The sequence below is a fragment of the Gopherus flavomarginatus genome, chromosome 7 (genome assembly GCF_025201925.1).
Source record: "Gopherus flavomarginatus isolate rGopFla2 chromosome 7, rGopFla2.mat.asm, whole genome shotgun sequence".
In the NCBI taxonomy this organism is placed as follows: Eukaryota; Metazoa; Chordata; order Testudines; family Testudinidae; genus Gopherus; species Gopherus flavomarginatus.
This window is the reverse complement of record NC_066623.1, coordinates 106,041,755-106,060,302: the sequence shown is the minus strand read 5'-3', so window position 1 is coordinate 106,060,302 and position 18,548 is coordinate 106,041,755. Positions and strand designations below refer to the sequence as shown.

General features: G+C 42.5%; 1 protein-coding gene across 1 annotated transcript in view; it reads right to left on the bottom strand.

Moving 5' to 3' along the window:
* Nucleotides 1–18,548, bottom strand: part of CC2D1B (coiled-coil and C2 domain containing 1B) — a 66,755-nt gene that overhangs the window by 47,499 nt on the left and 708 nt on the right. The window contains exons 2-5 of the mRNA XM_050961663.1: nucleotides 11,224–11,365; nucleotides 4,747–4,853; nucleotides 2,104–2,226; nucleotides 139–273 (exon numbers count right to left, since the gene is read on the bottom strand). Coding sequence (XP_050817620.1) covers nucleotides 139–273; nucleotides 2,104–2,226; nucleotides 4,747–4,853; nucleotides 11,224–11,365 — 507 coding nt within the window. The remainder of the gene's footprint in view (nucleotides 1–138; nucleotides 274–2,103; nucleotides 2,227–4,746; nucleotides 4,854–11,223; nucleotides 11,366–18,548) is intronic.

The following is an 18,548-nucleotide window of genomic DNA, read 5'->3' as shown; positions in this document are numbered from 1 at the left end:
GGCACACAAAATTTGCAGTCGGAAAACCCAGAAAGCACCAAGTAATATTTCTGAATCAATTCTATCCTACATTTAACAAGGACTGTCTTCTTCCACTGAAAGTCCCTCCCAATCCTTCGTGTAATGAATCCAACATACCTTGAGGCCTCTTTCATACCGTCGCACTTTGCCACTCTCGTCTGCCTCCTTTGCATTAGAGATTGCTGCCTTATAGTTAGCGATTCTGTCCTCTATCGTCCGCTGCAATTCACTGGAAACAGCAGGAGATGTGATCTCAAAGAAAAGGGGGGGGGGTGGGGAGGCGGGACGAGGAGTAAGGCACATTATTTAATTTTCCCAAATTACACATGCTTCACCTTACCACTGAAAAGTAAGCATATCCTTTCTGTACAAAATAACACACACGCACAGACTGGGCTCAGGAATCAAGACAGTAGGAAATGGAAAATTTTCTCTGAAACAGAAGGGCACTTGTACAGCACTAATTTTCCTGGATCCATCTCTGGGCTTCCTATCAAAGGAGCAATAGAGAGAATTGGGTGGAGTAGTTTAGGAAACTTACAGCCACAGGGTTACCAGAGACTGGGTGGTTAGGACTAGATGAAGGAGAACAGTGATGCCTCTCAGACATCATGTGCCCAGGAGGGCTGGGTGTTATTTTGAGGTGCGAATGTTTGTTTTCTTCACCATCTTAACTTTACATCTTTCGAGGATTCTCAAAAATTGGCTTCAATACAAGATCTCTTCCCACCTCCCCTTGTAAGTGGGAAAGTCTGCAGTTTGGGACTTGCACAGTGAAACAAGCAACAGAAACAACCAGTTACCATCCACTACTTATAAGCACTGTGGTTGTCAAATTGACCTGTCAGCTGGCTCCTGATGTAATTATTGCCATTATTTGTACACAGACCTACTCCTGCCCCATTTATTAACGTGCACAATGCATGGAAGTCCTGAAATCTGTATTGTATGAGAACAGAAGAAAAGCAACAACTGAACAAAGAACCTGCCTGCATAGACAAATTCAATAGTAAACAGATTCTGAAATTCTACATAACTCAGCACCACTGACAGCCTGCTTAGGAGAGGCCTCAGGATTAAAACAGCAGTGGCTACTGCAGGTTAGGATTCAGGTGCACTGATAAAAGGTTGGGTGTGGGGCACAGGGGCAAAAAACACTGGGATGCTAGATAACTGGAATGCTGGAAATCAGGACTGAGGTTTCTGTGCGTGGTGTACAGTAGAGCTCTGCAATCTGACCCGAACCCAACGGACCCAACTATGGAGTGTCGGGTCCAGGTAGGGTGGGAAAACAAACAGAACCCCTTGGACTCAGGTTGGTGCTCCTCTGACCTGTGGAACAGGCTACAGGGGTGGCTGTGTGCCCCTCTCCTGCGAGCAGTTGCCATCTTGCTGCTTATTTGATTATAGGATATTATAGGTCATGTGAGGGAGGCAGTATGGTCTAGTGGATAGAGCCCTCAACTGAGACTCAGGAGACATGGATGCCATTCCTAGCTTTGCCTTGGCCTGCTGGGTGATCTTGGGCAAGTCATTTCCCCTTTCTGTGCCACCTGTAAAATGATAATCATACTGACCTCCACTGCAAAGCACTTTGAGGTGTACTGAAAAAGCACTATATAAGAACTAGGTATTACTACTGTTATGTGTAGTGTAGCATAGCAGAACTGTGTGGCGTTTCTAGATTCATAACAAGAACACTATAAAAGGGAATTAAGGAGCAATAGCAGAGCTGTAAGCTGTACAAAAGAAGTCTGCACACATTACTATTATTTATATAACACCATGGATGTGCTAAGAGATTTACAGGCAGCAAGACAAAATCCTTGCCAGAAGAGCTTACAACGTATATTATGTTTGACTCTGTCTGGCGGTATTAGTTCCTCGTTTTCACAAACACCAAATTCACCCGAAGAACAATGCAAGAGGAAATCTAACTAAATCAATATAGTGTCAGCTTCCACCAGGAAACAAACAGAGGTACAAAATAAGCCAGAATATAAAGTGAGCTTGTCATCTTATAAACTGCACAGTGAGAATGATTCAGTGGAACTCCAAGTCAAACACACATCTCTTTCTTACCTCTGCCTGCAGTTCACATTGCTGCTGTATTACTGGTGGAGCTGCTGGCACCTCCATCGCTACGGTTTCATCCTCACCACTTTCGGTCTCGTCTTGCTTGCCCAGAACTTCCTGCAACTCTGCCTAGAGCAAGAATCAGTGAGGTGGTTACTGTAAAGCATGCTCTGCTTTCAGTACCACGTGAACAGATGCTGCAGGAACTAAAGCACTTCCCCACTGCCACAGTGAAAAGAATGATTCACATCCTGAAGCCTTTTGCCCAAGGTAATGTTTCAGCGTAGATTACCTGCCAGTTTGTGTCAAGAATAACACATCTCCACGGGACACTGGCAAGTGATAATCAACAGGGGTGCAAGAGCTGGTCTGGAGAAAGTACGTACCTCCTGGCTCTAGAAACTAGTTAAACCTCAAATAGTCTTTGATGTCCCTAAACTTCTCCTGCCTTACCTAATTTTAATTTGTTTTGCAGCTGACTTCATATACTCTGGTTCTGGCCAGGAGTGGAAATGTTCAGGCACAATACGAAGGCAATTCCTGGGGAGCTCACAGCTCAACATACAGGCTAAGGTCTCTTACATAACCCTTTTGTTGAGTAGCTCTCTATTTGACAACTGAAGAACAGGCAGTACTTAAGACAAGGATCGTATCTTTTCGAAGGCTGTCTAAACCCCAACTTCAAACCTCCACATAGTCACCCTTCACTAATGATCATACTAAGTGTAGTTTAGTGCCCCCTCCATACAATCCACTCACACACAACACACTTTTAACAAACACAAAAACCATTTTAGCTCAAGGATATGGCTATTAGGCCCTGCACACACACAGCAGAAGTGTCCTAGACATAACTATAAGTAGAATGATTGCTAAAAGGATGTTGGGATATGTAAGGGTTAAGTAGAAACCTAGGAAACCGCTGGTGAGCAGACATGGCATTAGGGAGTAGAGGTACAGGCAGGCACTGCTTCTGTGCTTGATAGATAATGTGCTACCCCTTCCCTTCTGCTTGTTAAGGATTGATAAGCATTGCAGCTGCATAAGGAACATGTAGAGCAGTATTGCTTCCCCCCTCCCTTCCATTCCCAGCTACCTAAACAAGCTTGGGGTCATTGCCCCTTCCTCCCTTCCCTGCAAACTGCTAATTAAGAGAATTAGTGGATACAATTATTGTAAAGAAATGTATTTTCAAAATAAAAATGTCTGTAGAATACGCTTAATGCTGTAAACAGAGGCAGGGATAATTATATTTATTGTATGAGTGTTCATATTACTCAATAAGGATTTTAGAGGTGTTGCAGTAAATATAGGTATTTACATACTGTCATAAACAGATAGCTAAGGGTTAATGTCTCTTTCACCTGAAAAAAAAGTAACCTGAAGCACTTGACCAGAGGACCAATCAGGAAACAGGATTTTTTCAACTCTGGGTGGAGGGAAGTTTGTGTCTGAGTTCTTTGTGTTCTGTCTGCCTCTCTCTCAGCTATGAGGAGTGATTTCTATTTCCTGCTCTCTAATCTTCTGTTTCCAAGTTGTGAGTACAGAGATCATAAAAACAATAAGGGTTATTGTTTTTTTTCTTTTGTATTTACATGTCTATAGTTGCTGGAGTGCTTTAAATTGTATTCTTTTTGAATAAGGCTGTTTATTCATATTTCTTTTAAGCAATTGACCCTGTATTTGTCACCTTAATACAGAGAGACCATTTGTATGTATTTTTCTTTCTTTTTTATATAAAGCTTTCTTTTAAGACCTGTTGGAGTTTTTCTTTAGTGAGGAACTTCAGGGAAATTGAGTCTGTACTCACCAGGGAATTGGTGGGAGGAAGAAGTCAGAGGAAAATCTGTGTGTGTTAGATTTACTAGCCTGACTTTGCATTCCCTCTGGGTGAGGGGGGAAAAGAGAGATTAACTCTCGGTACTTCTGTTTTCCAAGGCTGGGAACGGGGAGGGTGGAATCCCTCTGTTTAGATTCACGAAGCTTACTTCGGTGTCTCTCTCCAGGAACACCTGGAGGGGGGGAAGGGAAAAGGTTTATTTCCCTTTGTTGTGAGGCTCAAGGGATTTGGGTCTTGGGGTCCCCAGGGAAGGTTTTTGGGGGGACCAGAGTGCCCCAAAACACTCTAATTTTTTGGGTGGTGGCAGCAGTACCAGGTCCAAGCTGGTAACTAAGCTTGGAGGTTTTCCAGTGCTAACCCCCATATTTTGGACGCTAAGGTCCAAATCTGGGACTAGGTTATTGACACACACTAACTTTAATAAAAAGAGAGCATGCTGTAACTAATTCAGTGCTTACTTGACAATTGGGTCAAGGGGAACAAGCACCGCAATAAAGAAGCCAGTTCACTCAATCTGCCTCTGGATCCTCCTGTCCTTCTTCTAACAAAGGATTTCAGCCATGTTTCCTTAACTCACATGGACTGGGATTTTCCTCTCTCCCCATCTCCTCCAAGAACCATATTCACACATACATTTGTAGTCAGGTACTGTTCTCATCTTGATATGGACAGCGTTCGACCATTCAAAAATGTTTAAATCAGCCGCAAGTTTTGCCATGTCTTAATTTCCCTTTAAAAAGTTGAGGGGTTTTGTTGCTCACAGAGTTTACTCCATAAAAGACGGAATTCCACTGGCAGTGAGTACATACCAAAAGGTCCGTATCCTCCTCCAAACCCTCCTCCTCCTCCTCCTCCTCATTCAGGTCCTTCATGCACTCTGCAGCCATCTTTTCAATATGATCCATGGGTAAAGGGGCTGAAGAAGGCAACCAAAAGGAGACAAGCCATGAGGATCTAGCATACTGTTGGACGGTGCAAACCTAAACCATGAGCATATTGATTGGAAAAGAACTGTGAGTTCACTTGTCACTTCTCCCTTTCAAGTACAGGTGGTGTTTTCTAGTCAGCAAGAAAGTAAAGCTGCTGAAGTAATTCCCGGGCCTTTTTTGGCTGAAGCCCCACCACTTGCAATTGATCAGTGCCTTCTGCTCCATCCCCCTTGTCCTGTCACTCCATCCTCTGGTACATTTGCTGTATCTCTATTACATTCTTTTCCTCTCTCTGTTATATGCTTCTTCCTTTTTCCCTTTTCTGTGCATTTCCCTGGTTTTGATTTATTTTGTTGTCTCTGCTCCTCCCACCTCTGCTCCACTTGACCACATGTTTTCCCTCCTCTGTTGCATTTTCACTACATTGTGTTGTGGATTGTCTGAAGGAAAATGTGCTGTTTAGTGCCACCTATAGAAATATGTGGGTGAAGGGAATGAGGGAGAGAACATGCTGCCTAAAGCTCACCACAGCAGATGAGGAGTTCAGGAGTACAACTTGATAATTCTGGAGCTTTGACAACTGGCAGGAATTTCAGTTACACATGAAAGATCTTTTCCTTTTAAGAGTAAATTGAATCATGGAGATTATTATTGTCAACAGTACTTACGGTCAAAAGGAATTTTATTTCTAGAAAATTTAGTCTTCCTCCACTAGAACAAGGGGTCCATGTACCCTGAAATGTGCCTCTACTCTACTTCCCTTGTTATATCTAGTGCATTTTTCTTGCCCACTTGTGTTTAATGGAGTTCTCCAGAGAATAGTAAACATGCAGATTTCCATAGGGACAGGTATAAGTTTGTATGCTGGCAATTGCAACCTGACCAGATTCTCTCCATACTCAGTAAAACATATGCTCACACTCTGTGCTCTCATTTGCCCTACAGAAACAGATTCAAACTATTCATTTTCCTTGTCCCCTTGTCAAACAACGGCCTCTGCAACCCAGAATCAGGAGCAAGTAAAAGAGAGGCAAGGTGGGTGAGGTAATATCTTTTATAGGACCAACTTCTATTGGTGAAAGAGACATGCTCTCACCACAGAAGTTGGTCCAATAAAAAAAAAAGATATAATCTCACCCACCTTGTCTCTCTAGTATCCTAGGACAAACATGGATAAACAATAGTGAAAACAGGAGGTAAAAGTACATTTTAAAACTTCTCCTAAGCATTTACAATATTGGAAACAGCCAAATTTACAACTATGAAGGAGCAAGGCGTAAAATACTCAGCTAAGACAACTTGAGATGCCTGGCTCCTATCTCATAATGGTTATACCCTGGTGTAACTCCGTTTACTCCTGACTTACACCCACGTGGGACACAGCAGAATCAAACCTTACATAGAGTACGAGTTGCTTAGAGCAACTTGTAACTTAAAACAAATGAAACTAGCTGCTGCCACTTGAACGTGTACCCTTAACTGTACTTATTGAGCCACAGGTTTCAGAAGCTATGCCTCTAATGCAGAGCTGAGTTAACCGAGTTTAAGTGAGAGAAGGCACACCAAGAAATAATACTTAAGCTGCACAGTCATTGCTTTAGCAGTTGACATGCTGTGCTAACTTGAGTTGCATTCGACATTTCTTGAAGGGCCAGCCAACTTGAGTTAAAAGCATCACCACACTCCAGCTAAGGGTTTTTGTACATGGATGGGACTTGAGTTAGGGGTAACACTGGCATTATAACTCAAGTTAACTCTGTAGTGAAGACAAACTCTCAGTAGCCCTCATGCAACATGATCCCCTCTCTGCTCATGATGCACATAGTATCGATACCACAGATCCTCAACATTACACTTCCTACTACACTCAGCTTCAAACATTTCTCTATTTAAATTTTCTTCCACATCCTGAAATATTTTTACTGTTTGTGTTGCAATAGAACCTAATGTCCCCACCGAGTTCAGAGCCTCAGTGTGCTAGGTGCTGTTCATAAACAAAGCAAGAAAATCATTACAGAGAGTTTACTGACTAAATAGACGAGAGTCAAAGTGTGGGGAAAAGCAATAAACTCAATTTCATAGGTAAAGAACTGAGTCAGAGAGAGATTTAGGACCAATCATGCAAAAAGGACCACACAGGTGACTCCTGCACCCATGTATAGAACATTTAAATCAATGGGGTGCTGTACAATTTCAGGGGTCCACTTGGGACCTCAGTGACTAGCCCAAGATCACCCGAATTCCATAGCAGAGTGAGGAATTGAACCTAGATCTCCCAAGTCCTAGTTCATTTCTTTACCCAAAAGATCATCTTTCGTCTCTGTTTAAACTGTGCACACATTAATCAATTCCAGGCAGCTCTCATCTGCAGAGAATGGATACAACGACCAGAGTCCAGCAGGAGAACTGACAAAATAATAATTCACTACTAACCCAATACCAGATACAAACTGAGAAACACAAACCACCTGCTTGCTACCAAAGCAAAAAGTGCAGACAACACTTCAGAATAGTGAACAGATTGTTCGTTTAAGACTGACAAAGAATTTGCCACCGGACAGGCTTTCCCCTTCAGCTTCATAGCACTAACAAATGGCCCCATAATTCATAGCATATAAAATAAGTGCTGTAAACCACAATGTGTTGCCATTGAGGAAGGCTTCCCCTCTTGAATCCACAGGAGTGCCACAAGCCAAGCTGAATATTGGAATTTAGATCTGTCACATAAGTCAAAGAATGTTGCCCCTTATTCCCCTCTACCTACCCAAGATGCTGCTGTTCTAATCATCTTCCTCTCCTATTATCTGAGCAAGTTCTCTTCTCATCTCCTCACTGGCCACTGGCTCCCCTCCTCTCCTACTTCTGTTTAAGCTTCCAATTCTAATCCTCCTCTTGAAAACGCTACCCAACTCCTCCCCCGCTTAACTCTCTGATCTCACCTCCACCTATGCTCATTCCGCCTTCTGTCCAACCATGTCTCCTAATTAATCCATTTTGTATTCTATACTCATTCCCAAATATGTGCCTTCTTCTCCACCACCGCCTACACCCTGTTTAAACTAGTCTTATTCTTCCGCCTGCATAGACATTGATCAGATTCTGCCCTCAATTATACAAGTGAAAATAACAGTAGGATTTCACCTATAGCCTTAATTACAGAAAAACAGGGATGCAATGCTCAAGCAATGCCACTGCTGACAAATGTGGAAAACATTTGATACCTTCAGTGGTCACAACAAATATCGACTCATAAAACCTTACAGAGATGTTGAGGATTAATCTTCATTCTACAGATAGGAAACAGTGAAAAAAAAATGAAGTGACTTCATGAGCTCCAAAGTGAGTCTGTGTTGGAAACGGAAGTAGAGCTCAGAAGTTCCTGGTTCCCAGACTTATGCTCAAACAACCAGACCTTACCTGTACATTATACAGGCAGTAGTGACAAAAAATAAAAATTAAAACCCACTGCGACTGAAAGTGCCCACAGGAATCTCAGAGAGAGAAACAGTGGATTTGATGGCACAAAGGGCATCTATCTCCTCATACACAGATCTAGAACACATCCCCTTAGTTTCAGGGTATTATCAGGATTACTGATCAAGACTTATTTAATGCTTTCTAAAAGTCATTAGTTATAAGAACTAGAAAGGAAAAGTCAGTTATAGGATTCTTTAATTCAAACAACAGGATTTTTCACTTGATGGCCAGTTTTTAAAAAAAATATACAATCGTACTTTGATCCAACAGAATTTCTATTAAAAGTAAGATTTAAAAAGGGAACAGAATGAAGAAATAGCTGCATTAACTTATTTCAGATACTTTAAAATCTTCTACGTTCATTACTCTTCAAGAGTAACTTATCTTGAAACCTAGTCAGTATCAAAATGAATTCAAATTTAGTTTCAGGTACTACACACTTGCCTCTGAGTTTTCCTGCCAATTATTATTGTGATTTTACAATCTCATTTTCCTGTGTATTTATAAATTTTCCTCTCCCTTGATGTTGTGTGAAAGTCCTACACAAATAGTACAGGAAAATGACAGTGCAAGAAACAAGGAAACGAATTATACACAAATACTGTCAAATACACAAAGTAAACAAACTCACGCGTTTCCAGACTTCATTTAAGGTCAGAAAGGCTCATTTTTATAATCTAGTCTGATGTCCTCCATAACACACGGCAAAGAATTTTACCCAGTAATTCCTGCATCATGTCAATAACTTCTGGCTGAGCTACAGCATATTTTCTAGAAAGACATCCAGTCTTGATGTAAAGACAGCAAGTGATCGACAGTCCACCACACCTCTTGGTAAATTATCCTGTTCCCTCACTGTTAAAAAGAACCTGAACCTTATTTCCAGTCTCAATTCGTATAGTTTCAACTTCCAGTCACTTGAACTTGTTACGCCTTTGTATGCTAAATTAAAGAGCCCTCTACTCTCAAAAATCTTCTCCCCATGTAAGTGTGACACCCTGTACCCCACATTCACCATTTATATAGGATTACAATATATTTTGTATAAAGTATGCCTTGTGAAGTATCATTTGAAAACTCAATCTGCTGAATATTATTTTCCTGTTGATATGTGTGTAACAACACTGCATGTAAAATTATGAGATTTTGCTATATGATTGTTACTGAAATATGTTGTAGTTCTGGGTAACGCCCACAAACCAATTCTCAGAGACAAAGACACACCAGCATGCCAGCAAGGTGCTAAAGTGCCATTACCCGTTTAACTGGCCATCCACCAGCAGGGGAGACAGTATAGACAAGAAATTTACATTTAATCCCAGACACAGTTGGAATCTCAGGTATATAGGGGACTGTTTGTCTACACACCGGCATGGGGTAATTCTCAAAGAGAGGAGGAGGATATAAAAATAAGGAGACAGTGATCTCCACATCACCCCTCTCTTCCTCTGATCTCTCTGCCCATGGCATCAACAAATACCTGAAGAACACTGAACTGGGGGAAGGGTCCCTGGCGGAAAGAAAATCCAACCTGTGTATTGTTGCAGCTTATGGTGAGAGACATTTTGCTTTTAAGTTCATTTCAGTATTAGCTTGCAGTTTTATTTTTGTATTTCTTTCATAACCAATTCTGCTTTTATGCCATACCACTTGTAATCACTTCAAATCTATCTTTTGCTCGTTAATAAGCTTGTTTTACTGTTTTAGCTAAACCAGCGTGTTTGTACTGAAGTGTTTGGGAATCCCTATTTAGGATGACAAGGTTGCAGCATAATCATTACCCAGTGTTGGAATGATGTACTTACCATGAGCTTGCACTGCTCAGTCTTCTTCTGGACAGTGTAAGACACACATTTCTGGGGGACAAAGCTGGGGCTCAGACTGTGAGGTGTCCCCTTGCACGTAATTCATGGATGACTGAGAGAGCATTCATGTATGCAGCTGGGCGTGATTTTGCATACTAAAGGCTGTGCGAGCAGGCCAGGAGTGGCTCTTCTGACTGCAAAGCAGTGTAAAAGGCACCCCAGGCTAGAGAACTAAGGGGGGACAGCTGTTCAACAGTCCAGACTGTACCCTGGGGAATGTCACAGAAGGTATTTAAATACCATGTTCAACCCACCTCTTAACTTGCTCTTTGAACCTCTCAGGGGCATGCCCAGGATTTTAAATTTGAATACTTTTGGAGGGGCACATTAAACACACACAAATGAAAGGTTCATGTGACCCTCTCCCCCTTCCAAAACACACCCCGTTTCTTGGGCCGCTTCTTGCGGGGACACTCAGCAGTGAGGAGGTAGCAGCTCCCCCTGCAGCAGGGCTCTCTGTGTCCCTGCAGCCTCGGCACGGAGGAAGCAGCAGGCTGCAGGGTCCTCCCCACACCCCTACTGCTGCAGCCTGATGCATCTCTTTCCTTACTCCTGAAGTCCCAGTTCTGCTGCTTGCTTTACAGATGCCCTCTGAGGCAAGTCAGGGGCTGGAGGCAGAGGCAACACATGGGACTCCAAAAGCAGCGAAAGAGAAGCAGCAGGCTGTAGCTGTAGGGATAGGGAGAGGAAGAGCTCAGCCAGCAACCAAACAAACAACCTGCTGTTCCCTCCCTCTCTGGGCTGCATGAACATGTGTAGATTTTGGGGGGGGAGGGGAATGCAATGTCCCTGCTTGTCCCCCCTGACTACATCTTAAATCTTTCACTGTAAAGCAGACACAATACAGAAAAATATTTCTCTAATCTCTGAGTTAGATCGTAATCTTAGGTGTTACTTGTAACAACTCTATGGGGAGGGAAATCTAGAAGGAAGTGTGATTTGTAGAATTATGTCCCTTCTATTTACATAAATAACACAGCTCTTCAGTCAGCAAGAACCAGGAGCAATGACTTACTTTTCCCTTTGGGTTTTGACTTCCCTTCTGTCACCTTCTCTCCTGTGATAGCAGCAAGCTCCGCTTCTAGATCCTCGTCACCACCACCATCCTCTATATCCAGCAACATTGCTTCAGGATTGAAATCTACAAACAGCCCCAGCTGGAACCAAGGGAAAATATTCTAGTAAGAACAGAGACATCACTCAAACCATCACATCACCTGGGTTATTTAAACATCTCAGCGCATTCTGAATTCAAAGATAATGTGGGTTCTGGCTGGGAGTTTTTAACCACAATCCCCTGTAATTTTGACTAGCTATATAACACAAACTAGATATACATATAACTGAAACCAGATACACCTCTTTTGGGCAGCAGAAAATAACCCCCCTCTCAGGCCTGCACTTAATCAACCTGAATCCTTATGAATAGGTCCAGCTAGTATTTGAAATAACAAAATAAAATAATTCTGTTAAGACTTCCTAAGCAGAAAATTTAATCAGGAAGGTTCCTATTATATCTGAAGCTATCAAATATATTTGATTACTATTCCTCATATTACCCAGGTATTCTAAACTTGGACACAGGGAAGATTTCATCTTGAACTTTCATACATATCCACACATTTCAGCTCAAAAGGTCCATCGCTTTGTAAACAATATACATAAAGGAATCATTCCACTCACTGATGTGCAGCCACCTCTGGTGCAGAACCAGCAACAGTTTAACACTGTACTGCACCAATATACAGCTGTTTAGAACAGGAAGCAAATACTACCATAGGCAATGGAAACTACAGGATGAATTGAGTAGGAAGAATATTAATTGTATAAATTAGCATTTGACCAAAACACTAGGGGAAACTCCGCTCTGTTGCAAAAAGTGCCAAAGGACTTTAACAAACAAGGGTGAAACTTCTGTTTTGTTTCATCTAAAAGATAGAGCCTCCATAAGTACAGTAATCCAGGAAACTGCAACACTGGTTCAGTACTGACTCCGAAGTGTCATCCACTGAAATACCAAAATCACTTCCTTGAATGTTTCCCATCAGAGTATTGTCCTGCAAAATGTATTAGAGTTCACGAATCACAGCCGAAAATGATAAGGATGAAAAAAGGTTTACTGTTGCTTAGCTTTTACCCGAAACTACATAAAGAAATTCTACTGTAAACAAAAATAATGCTGCACAATCCAAAATGCAGCCTTCTTGAAGGATGTATCATTATATGTGATGTATAAACAATGAAGCATATCACTTGTTTCTATGACACATTTATAAACACAGAAAAATGTATTACTTTGACAAGGTGAAAGAGGTAATATCTTTTATTGAACTAAGAAGACAATCACAGGTCTGGTATATAAAAGTTAGGTTGACATAAGCAGTCTTGTGCTGACCTCCCAGCACGTGCCTACACTTAAATTTGTCTCCCACTAATATAACTGCCCTCTTATGCCAACATAATAACCCCAGCAATCTGAGTAGCGTTAAACCAAGGTCAACGCAAGTTAAGCTGACAATCAAAAAAACGCATAATTACATCACTTGTACATGTTCACACAATGTTTCTTCTGTCAGTACAGCGCGTCCACAATTGATGCTCTAGCAGCAACAGCGAGAGCAGTGCATCGTGGGTAGCTATCCCACTGTGCTACTTGCCACCTTCCGCAGCCAGGAGTTGTGGGAAGGTGGAGTGGATTGCAGTGCATCATGGCTGCGGGCTCAATGTCCCATGATGTAGTTTTTCCGTACCAGCATTCCATGGGCTTCAGGCTACATTCTGCAGCATTTTTCAATAGCCCCCGTTTGCTGTGCACATGCCATCTGTTTGAAAGGATGGGTCCTGCACTGCCCTCTACAGTTGTGGTCGCTGTTATGAACACATTGCAGCTGGTCATGCAGAATATCATGAACACCCAATCTGAACAGGAATCAGAGTTGTCTGACCTGCTGTGTACCATGGAAAGAAATACCACCAGATTACTTTTAGCATTCACGGTACAACAGAACATGGTGGACCATCACTTTTGGGTGCAGGAAACAAGCACTAAGTGTGGGATCACATCATTATGCAGGTCTGGGATGATGGGCAGTGACTGCAGAACTTTCAGAGGCAGAAGCCACCTTCCTGGAACTGTGTGAGGAGCTCAACCCAGCACTGCAGCGCAAGGACATCAAAATGAGAGCTGCCCTCTTGGTGGAGAAGAGTGTGGCAATCACTGTGTGGAAGCTGGCGACTCCAGATTCCTACTAGTCAGTTGCAAATCAGTACAGAGTCGGGAAGTCCACTGTTGGGGCTCTGTTAACATAAGTGTACAAGGCTATTAATCGCCTTCTGCTACAAAGGACTGTGACTCTTGGCAATCTGCGCAAAATATTGGATGGCTTTGCAGCAATGGGATTCCCTAACTGTGGAGGGGCAATAGATGGAACGCATATTCCAATTTTGGCAACGGACCACCTTGTGACGGAGTACATCAATAGAAAGGGGTATTTCTCTATGGTACTGAAGGTGCCTGTGGATCTCTGCGGGCATTTCACTGACATCAATGCAGGGTGGTCTGGGAAGATGCACGATGCATGTATTTTCAGGAACACTGGCCTGTACAGAAAGCTGCAAGCAGAGACTTTCTTTCCAGACCAGAAGATTCCAGTGGGGGATATTCAAATGCCCACAGTGATGCTGGGAGACACAGATTACTCCTTATTCCCATGGCTCATGATGCCTTGCACAGGAACCCAGGACAGCAGCAAGGTGTAGCCATGGGGCTCTTGGCAGTGGAGGTGGGGTTGTCACCAATGATGGTGTCCAGCTCCTTATAGAAGTTGCAGGTCTCTGTCATGACACCAGAAGAATGGTTGGCCTCCCTTCCCTTCTGGCAAACCTGCCTCAGCTCCTTTATCTTTTCATGGCACTGTGTGTGTCCCATTCATAGCCCTTATCAAGCAAGCCATGAGAAATCTGATTGTAGGTATCGAAGTTCCTACAGCTGGAGCAGAGCTGGAAATGAAAAGCCTCCTCTCCCTATAGTGCCAGCAGATCCAACAACTCAGGTGTGCTCCAAGTGCGAGAACGTTTGCTGCATGAAGCTGCCATGGCTAGCTGGGAGGATGCCATGTGAGCTCTCTACGCAGAGGAAACAGGAAGTGGAATTTCAAAAATTCCTGGGCCTTCAAAGGGGAAAAAGAGAGGATGCCTGCGTACTTCGGTGCAGTGCAGTGGAGTTCAAACTGCTGACCAAAGCATTCAGAATGGGCATTGTGTAGTGCAGACAAATCCCTAGAGCTGAGGTTCTCAAACTGTGATCTGCAGACCACTAGCTTCATTCAGGTGGTCTGTGGATAGTTCCCTCTAAGGCCTGGTCTACATTGGGAGGGGGGAACCTATCTAAGTTACGCAACTTCAGCTACGTGAATAACATAGTTGAAGTTGACGTACTTAGATCTACTCACTGGTGTCTCCTCTGCGGCAAGTCGACTGCTACTGCTCCCTCACAGACTCCGCCTGCGCCTCTCACAGCGGCGGAGTACAGGAGTTGTCGGGAGAGCGCTCAGGGACTGATTTATAAAGTCTAGACTAGACACGATAAATCAACTCCCACTGGATCAATCGCTGCCCGCCAATCTGGTGGGTAGTACAGACACATCTAAGGTGTGTGCCATGGCAGCCGCACACAAGAGAATGAAGGGCCACCCATCTAATGAGTGGAGCCACGCTGGTGTGGCTCCACTCATTAGGTGCCTGGACCCTGGAGAAGATGCACATGTAAGGTGGGGTGGTGGCCTTTGGGGGATAGGAGCAGGTGGGAGGGGCAGTGGGATGAGAAGAGGGGATGGGGGGAATTTGGGACGCGCATGGCTGCAGTGGCCAGAGAAAGAAGTGACTTTCCCCAGCTCCAAGCTGTGGCTGCCAGGGAGAGACAGCCCTCTTTCCCAGCCCCAGTTCAGGGACTGCCAGGGTGGATTTGATTTAAATTACTAGTCAGAAAGACTTGATTTAATCATGGTTTTCTACATAAAAGTGCATTCTTGTTAATTGGTATAACCTTAATACATATTCTTCACAACTCAGAGATAGATGTAGGTTTCATTTTTAGAAGGTACACACTATACACTTTTAAACAGTGATTTATTTTGAAATCTTTTCAGATTAGTTTTACAGCTATATCAGAAAATGAATGATTATTTGGTTATTTCATTTATCAAAGGTAATTGAAGCAGATATTTATGAAGCCATTGGGAGGTGAACTATCTCCAATTCAACAAGTTAATCATTAATATTTGGAGGATTTTCTTGCAATGCTGTATTAGGAGGAGACCACCACCAGACAGACATTGAAATTGTTTTATTTAACTAAAACAACAAAGTTAAGTATTCTGGATTTTTTTCTTGAACAGCAAACATATAATATTTTAACAAAAACAAGCATACGTCCCTCGCTTCTCAGACATTTACCTCCAGACTTCTCCTCCTTGTCCAGATCTATTCCCCTCACAACAATCTTCTCTATTCATTGAACTTTTTGAAACTTTGAACTTTTAGAGAGAGGTAAGGGATTGACTCTGTGTACACAAATTTGCAGAGGGACAACGGAGTTGAGGTCTGTTATTTCTCACCTCTCTATATTAATTTATTTATTTAAAAACGTTTTTGCTGTTAACAAGCACGTTACCTCTGGTGACACAAATCCACAGTTTGAGAACTGAAAAACTAAGTATCTCTGATGGCATCTTCTAGATTAAGCAGAGTCCCACTGGATAGATAGAAAAATTAACCTAAATAATCTATACGGAAGCCTGTGGAACCCCATAAGATTGGGTCCCTAATCCATTAACTATCGTAATGTTTAAGAAGTTTTGTAAGTAAGTTCCATGAATATACTGTCACATCCTACAGAATTAGAATTTATAATCCCTATTCCATGATGAGGTATCTTTGAGCTATAATGTATCTTAATTAAAACCATCTTTAGATAGGGTTTTCCCCCTCAAAAAGTATTTTATCAAAAAAATCTGTTGGTTTTTTTTTTAATCATTTATTTGTATCCACCCTGGGGGCTGCCATAGTGGGGGAGACCCCCTCTTTCCCAGCCCCAGCTCGGGAGCTGCCACAGCAGGGAAGAGAAGTAGAGACCCCACTCCTTTCCAGCCCCGGCTCAGGGGCTGCTGTGGAGGCCCCCCCGCCTCCTTCTGAGCCCGAGCTCAGGGGCTGCTGCGGTGGGGGAGAGAGGACACTTCTATCACATTAGAAAGGTAAGACTACGGATGTTGAAATATGAGTTGTGCGCTTTTTTTTGTAAAACAACAAAAGTTAATGATTATTAAGTTGGTTTTTTTAATATGGTGCTTTTATCCAAAGCACTTCACAATAATTAGCTAACGATACAAACAACATTTGGAAGGATCATTAAGTGGTCCTCAGCAATTTTCAAGTGGTCTGCAAAAAAGACAGTTTGAGAACCACTGCCCTAGAGGATGCAGCACAAGATTGAAAGCCCTTATTTACTAATCCTGTCTCTGCCATTAATTCACTGCATGATGCTGGAAAAGTAATTTTACCTCTCAATGCTTCAGTTTCTCCCCTTCTCCCCACACAATTCCCACTATCTGTAAAATGGGTATTATTCTGCTTCCCATTGCTTAAGGAAGCAGGAGGAGATTAGCAAATGTTTACACAGTGCTTTGAAGATGCAAAGCTCTATATAATATTACGTACCTTTTACAAATGGGTAAACTGAGGGCAAAGTGTATGTGATCTGCCCATTGTCCCATAGCAAGATAGTTGTGAAGCCAGCAATAGAATCCAGGGGTATATCTACACAGCAATTAAACACCTGCTACTAGCCCAGGTCAGCTGACTGAGGCTCAGGGCTGTAAAACTGTGGGGTACACATTTAGGCTTGGGCTGGAGCCTGAGCTCTAGGACCCCGCGAGGGGGGAGGTTCCTTGAGCCCAAATGTCTACACCACAGTTTTACATCTCCCCTGCCAGTCATCTGACACAAGCCAGTCACAGGTGTTTAATTGCTGGGTACACATACCCTGGGAGTTCTGGCTCCAACTTCCTTGTTGCGTGCAGTAAACCACACTTCTTTTGAAGTCAATGAATATCAAACAAGTGCTTTAAATAGGAAGGAAAAGAGGGGAGACAAAGACAGGCATGAACCAGGAAGAAATGCAGTGAGCATACTGTAAAGCACAAATGAGCTCTACAGAACACGCTCATTTATAGCTGGAAAAGACACTGGAGAATATATTGTAAGAAATAATCTTACATTTGCCAGGATATGAACTGGATGGTTTAAATATACTTTTCCTATTTTTGATCCTATGGGGCTGGACTGGGGCCTTTGATTTACTGGTTCTCTCTTTTAAATTTCTTTGCTTCTTTTGATCTTTGTACTTTTTATTTCACTTGGACAATGCATATATTTTAATTCAGACATCTGAACTCTAGTGCTACAGTAATGGTAGCATTATGTATACATTGACATGCACATAGCGAGAAAAGACATAATTATTGCTAACGGGGTGGGAAAAAGCACCTAAGCTCAGCTCCTATGCACTTAAGAGCTCTGATTTCAACTAATCCGAAATCATTTAGGAATGGACTGAGAATCGAACAGCTGTATCATTCTCTCTCTACTACAAACATGTTAGTCCCTATTCCAGTAACCCCCCATTTTAGCCTCCAGTTCAGTCTACCTTTCAAGTGTATCCAAACCAAAGCCAAGGTCTCCCAATCTTGCCTTGATACTCCGTTTCCCTATTTCCTCTCCACATTTGCTTCCCCCTCTCTGAATACAACTCAAGCTTCTTTTCATTTTCAAAGCCTTCTTAATTTCATTCCCTGACTGTGTCTCACTCCTCATTTCTGGATGCATCCATTCGTAGATCAGATACTCACCTGACTCCGCACTTTGGCTTCTTCTTGTACTTCTGACACTGTAACACTATCTCCTAAGTTTGCACAGTTCAACGAAGCGCTGCATTCCTAAAATTATAACTGTTCCATAAAGCATTCCACCTACAAGGACATCTCCCACACTCTGTTCTGTAGGGCACTATATTCTGATATTTTAAGATTAAAATTTCATCACAGCACAATCCACTTATTGCATGTAGTTACTCAAATGTACATAGACCTGCGGTTAACAGCCACAGACAAACACCTGTCTGGACTCAGTATCCTTGCATAGAAGCCATAAATACAACAATGGAGCACAGGCAATGCCAGTCCACAAACAACCACTCAACTTCATATAAACAGAACAGAGGGAACTAAATTAAAACTACTTGTCTAAGTAGTGGTAGGATCTACTCTTCTCTCAAAGGACCATCCA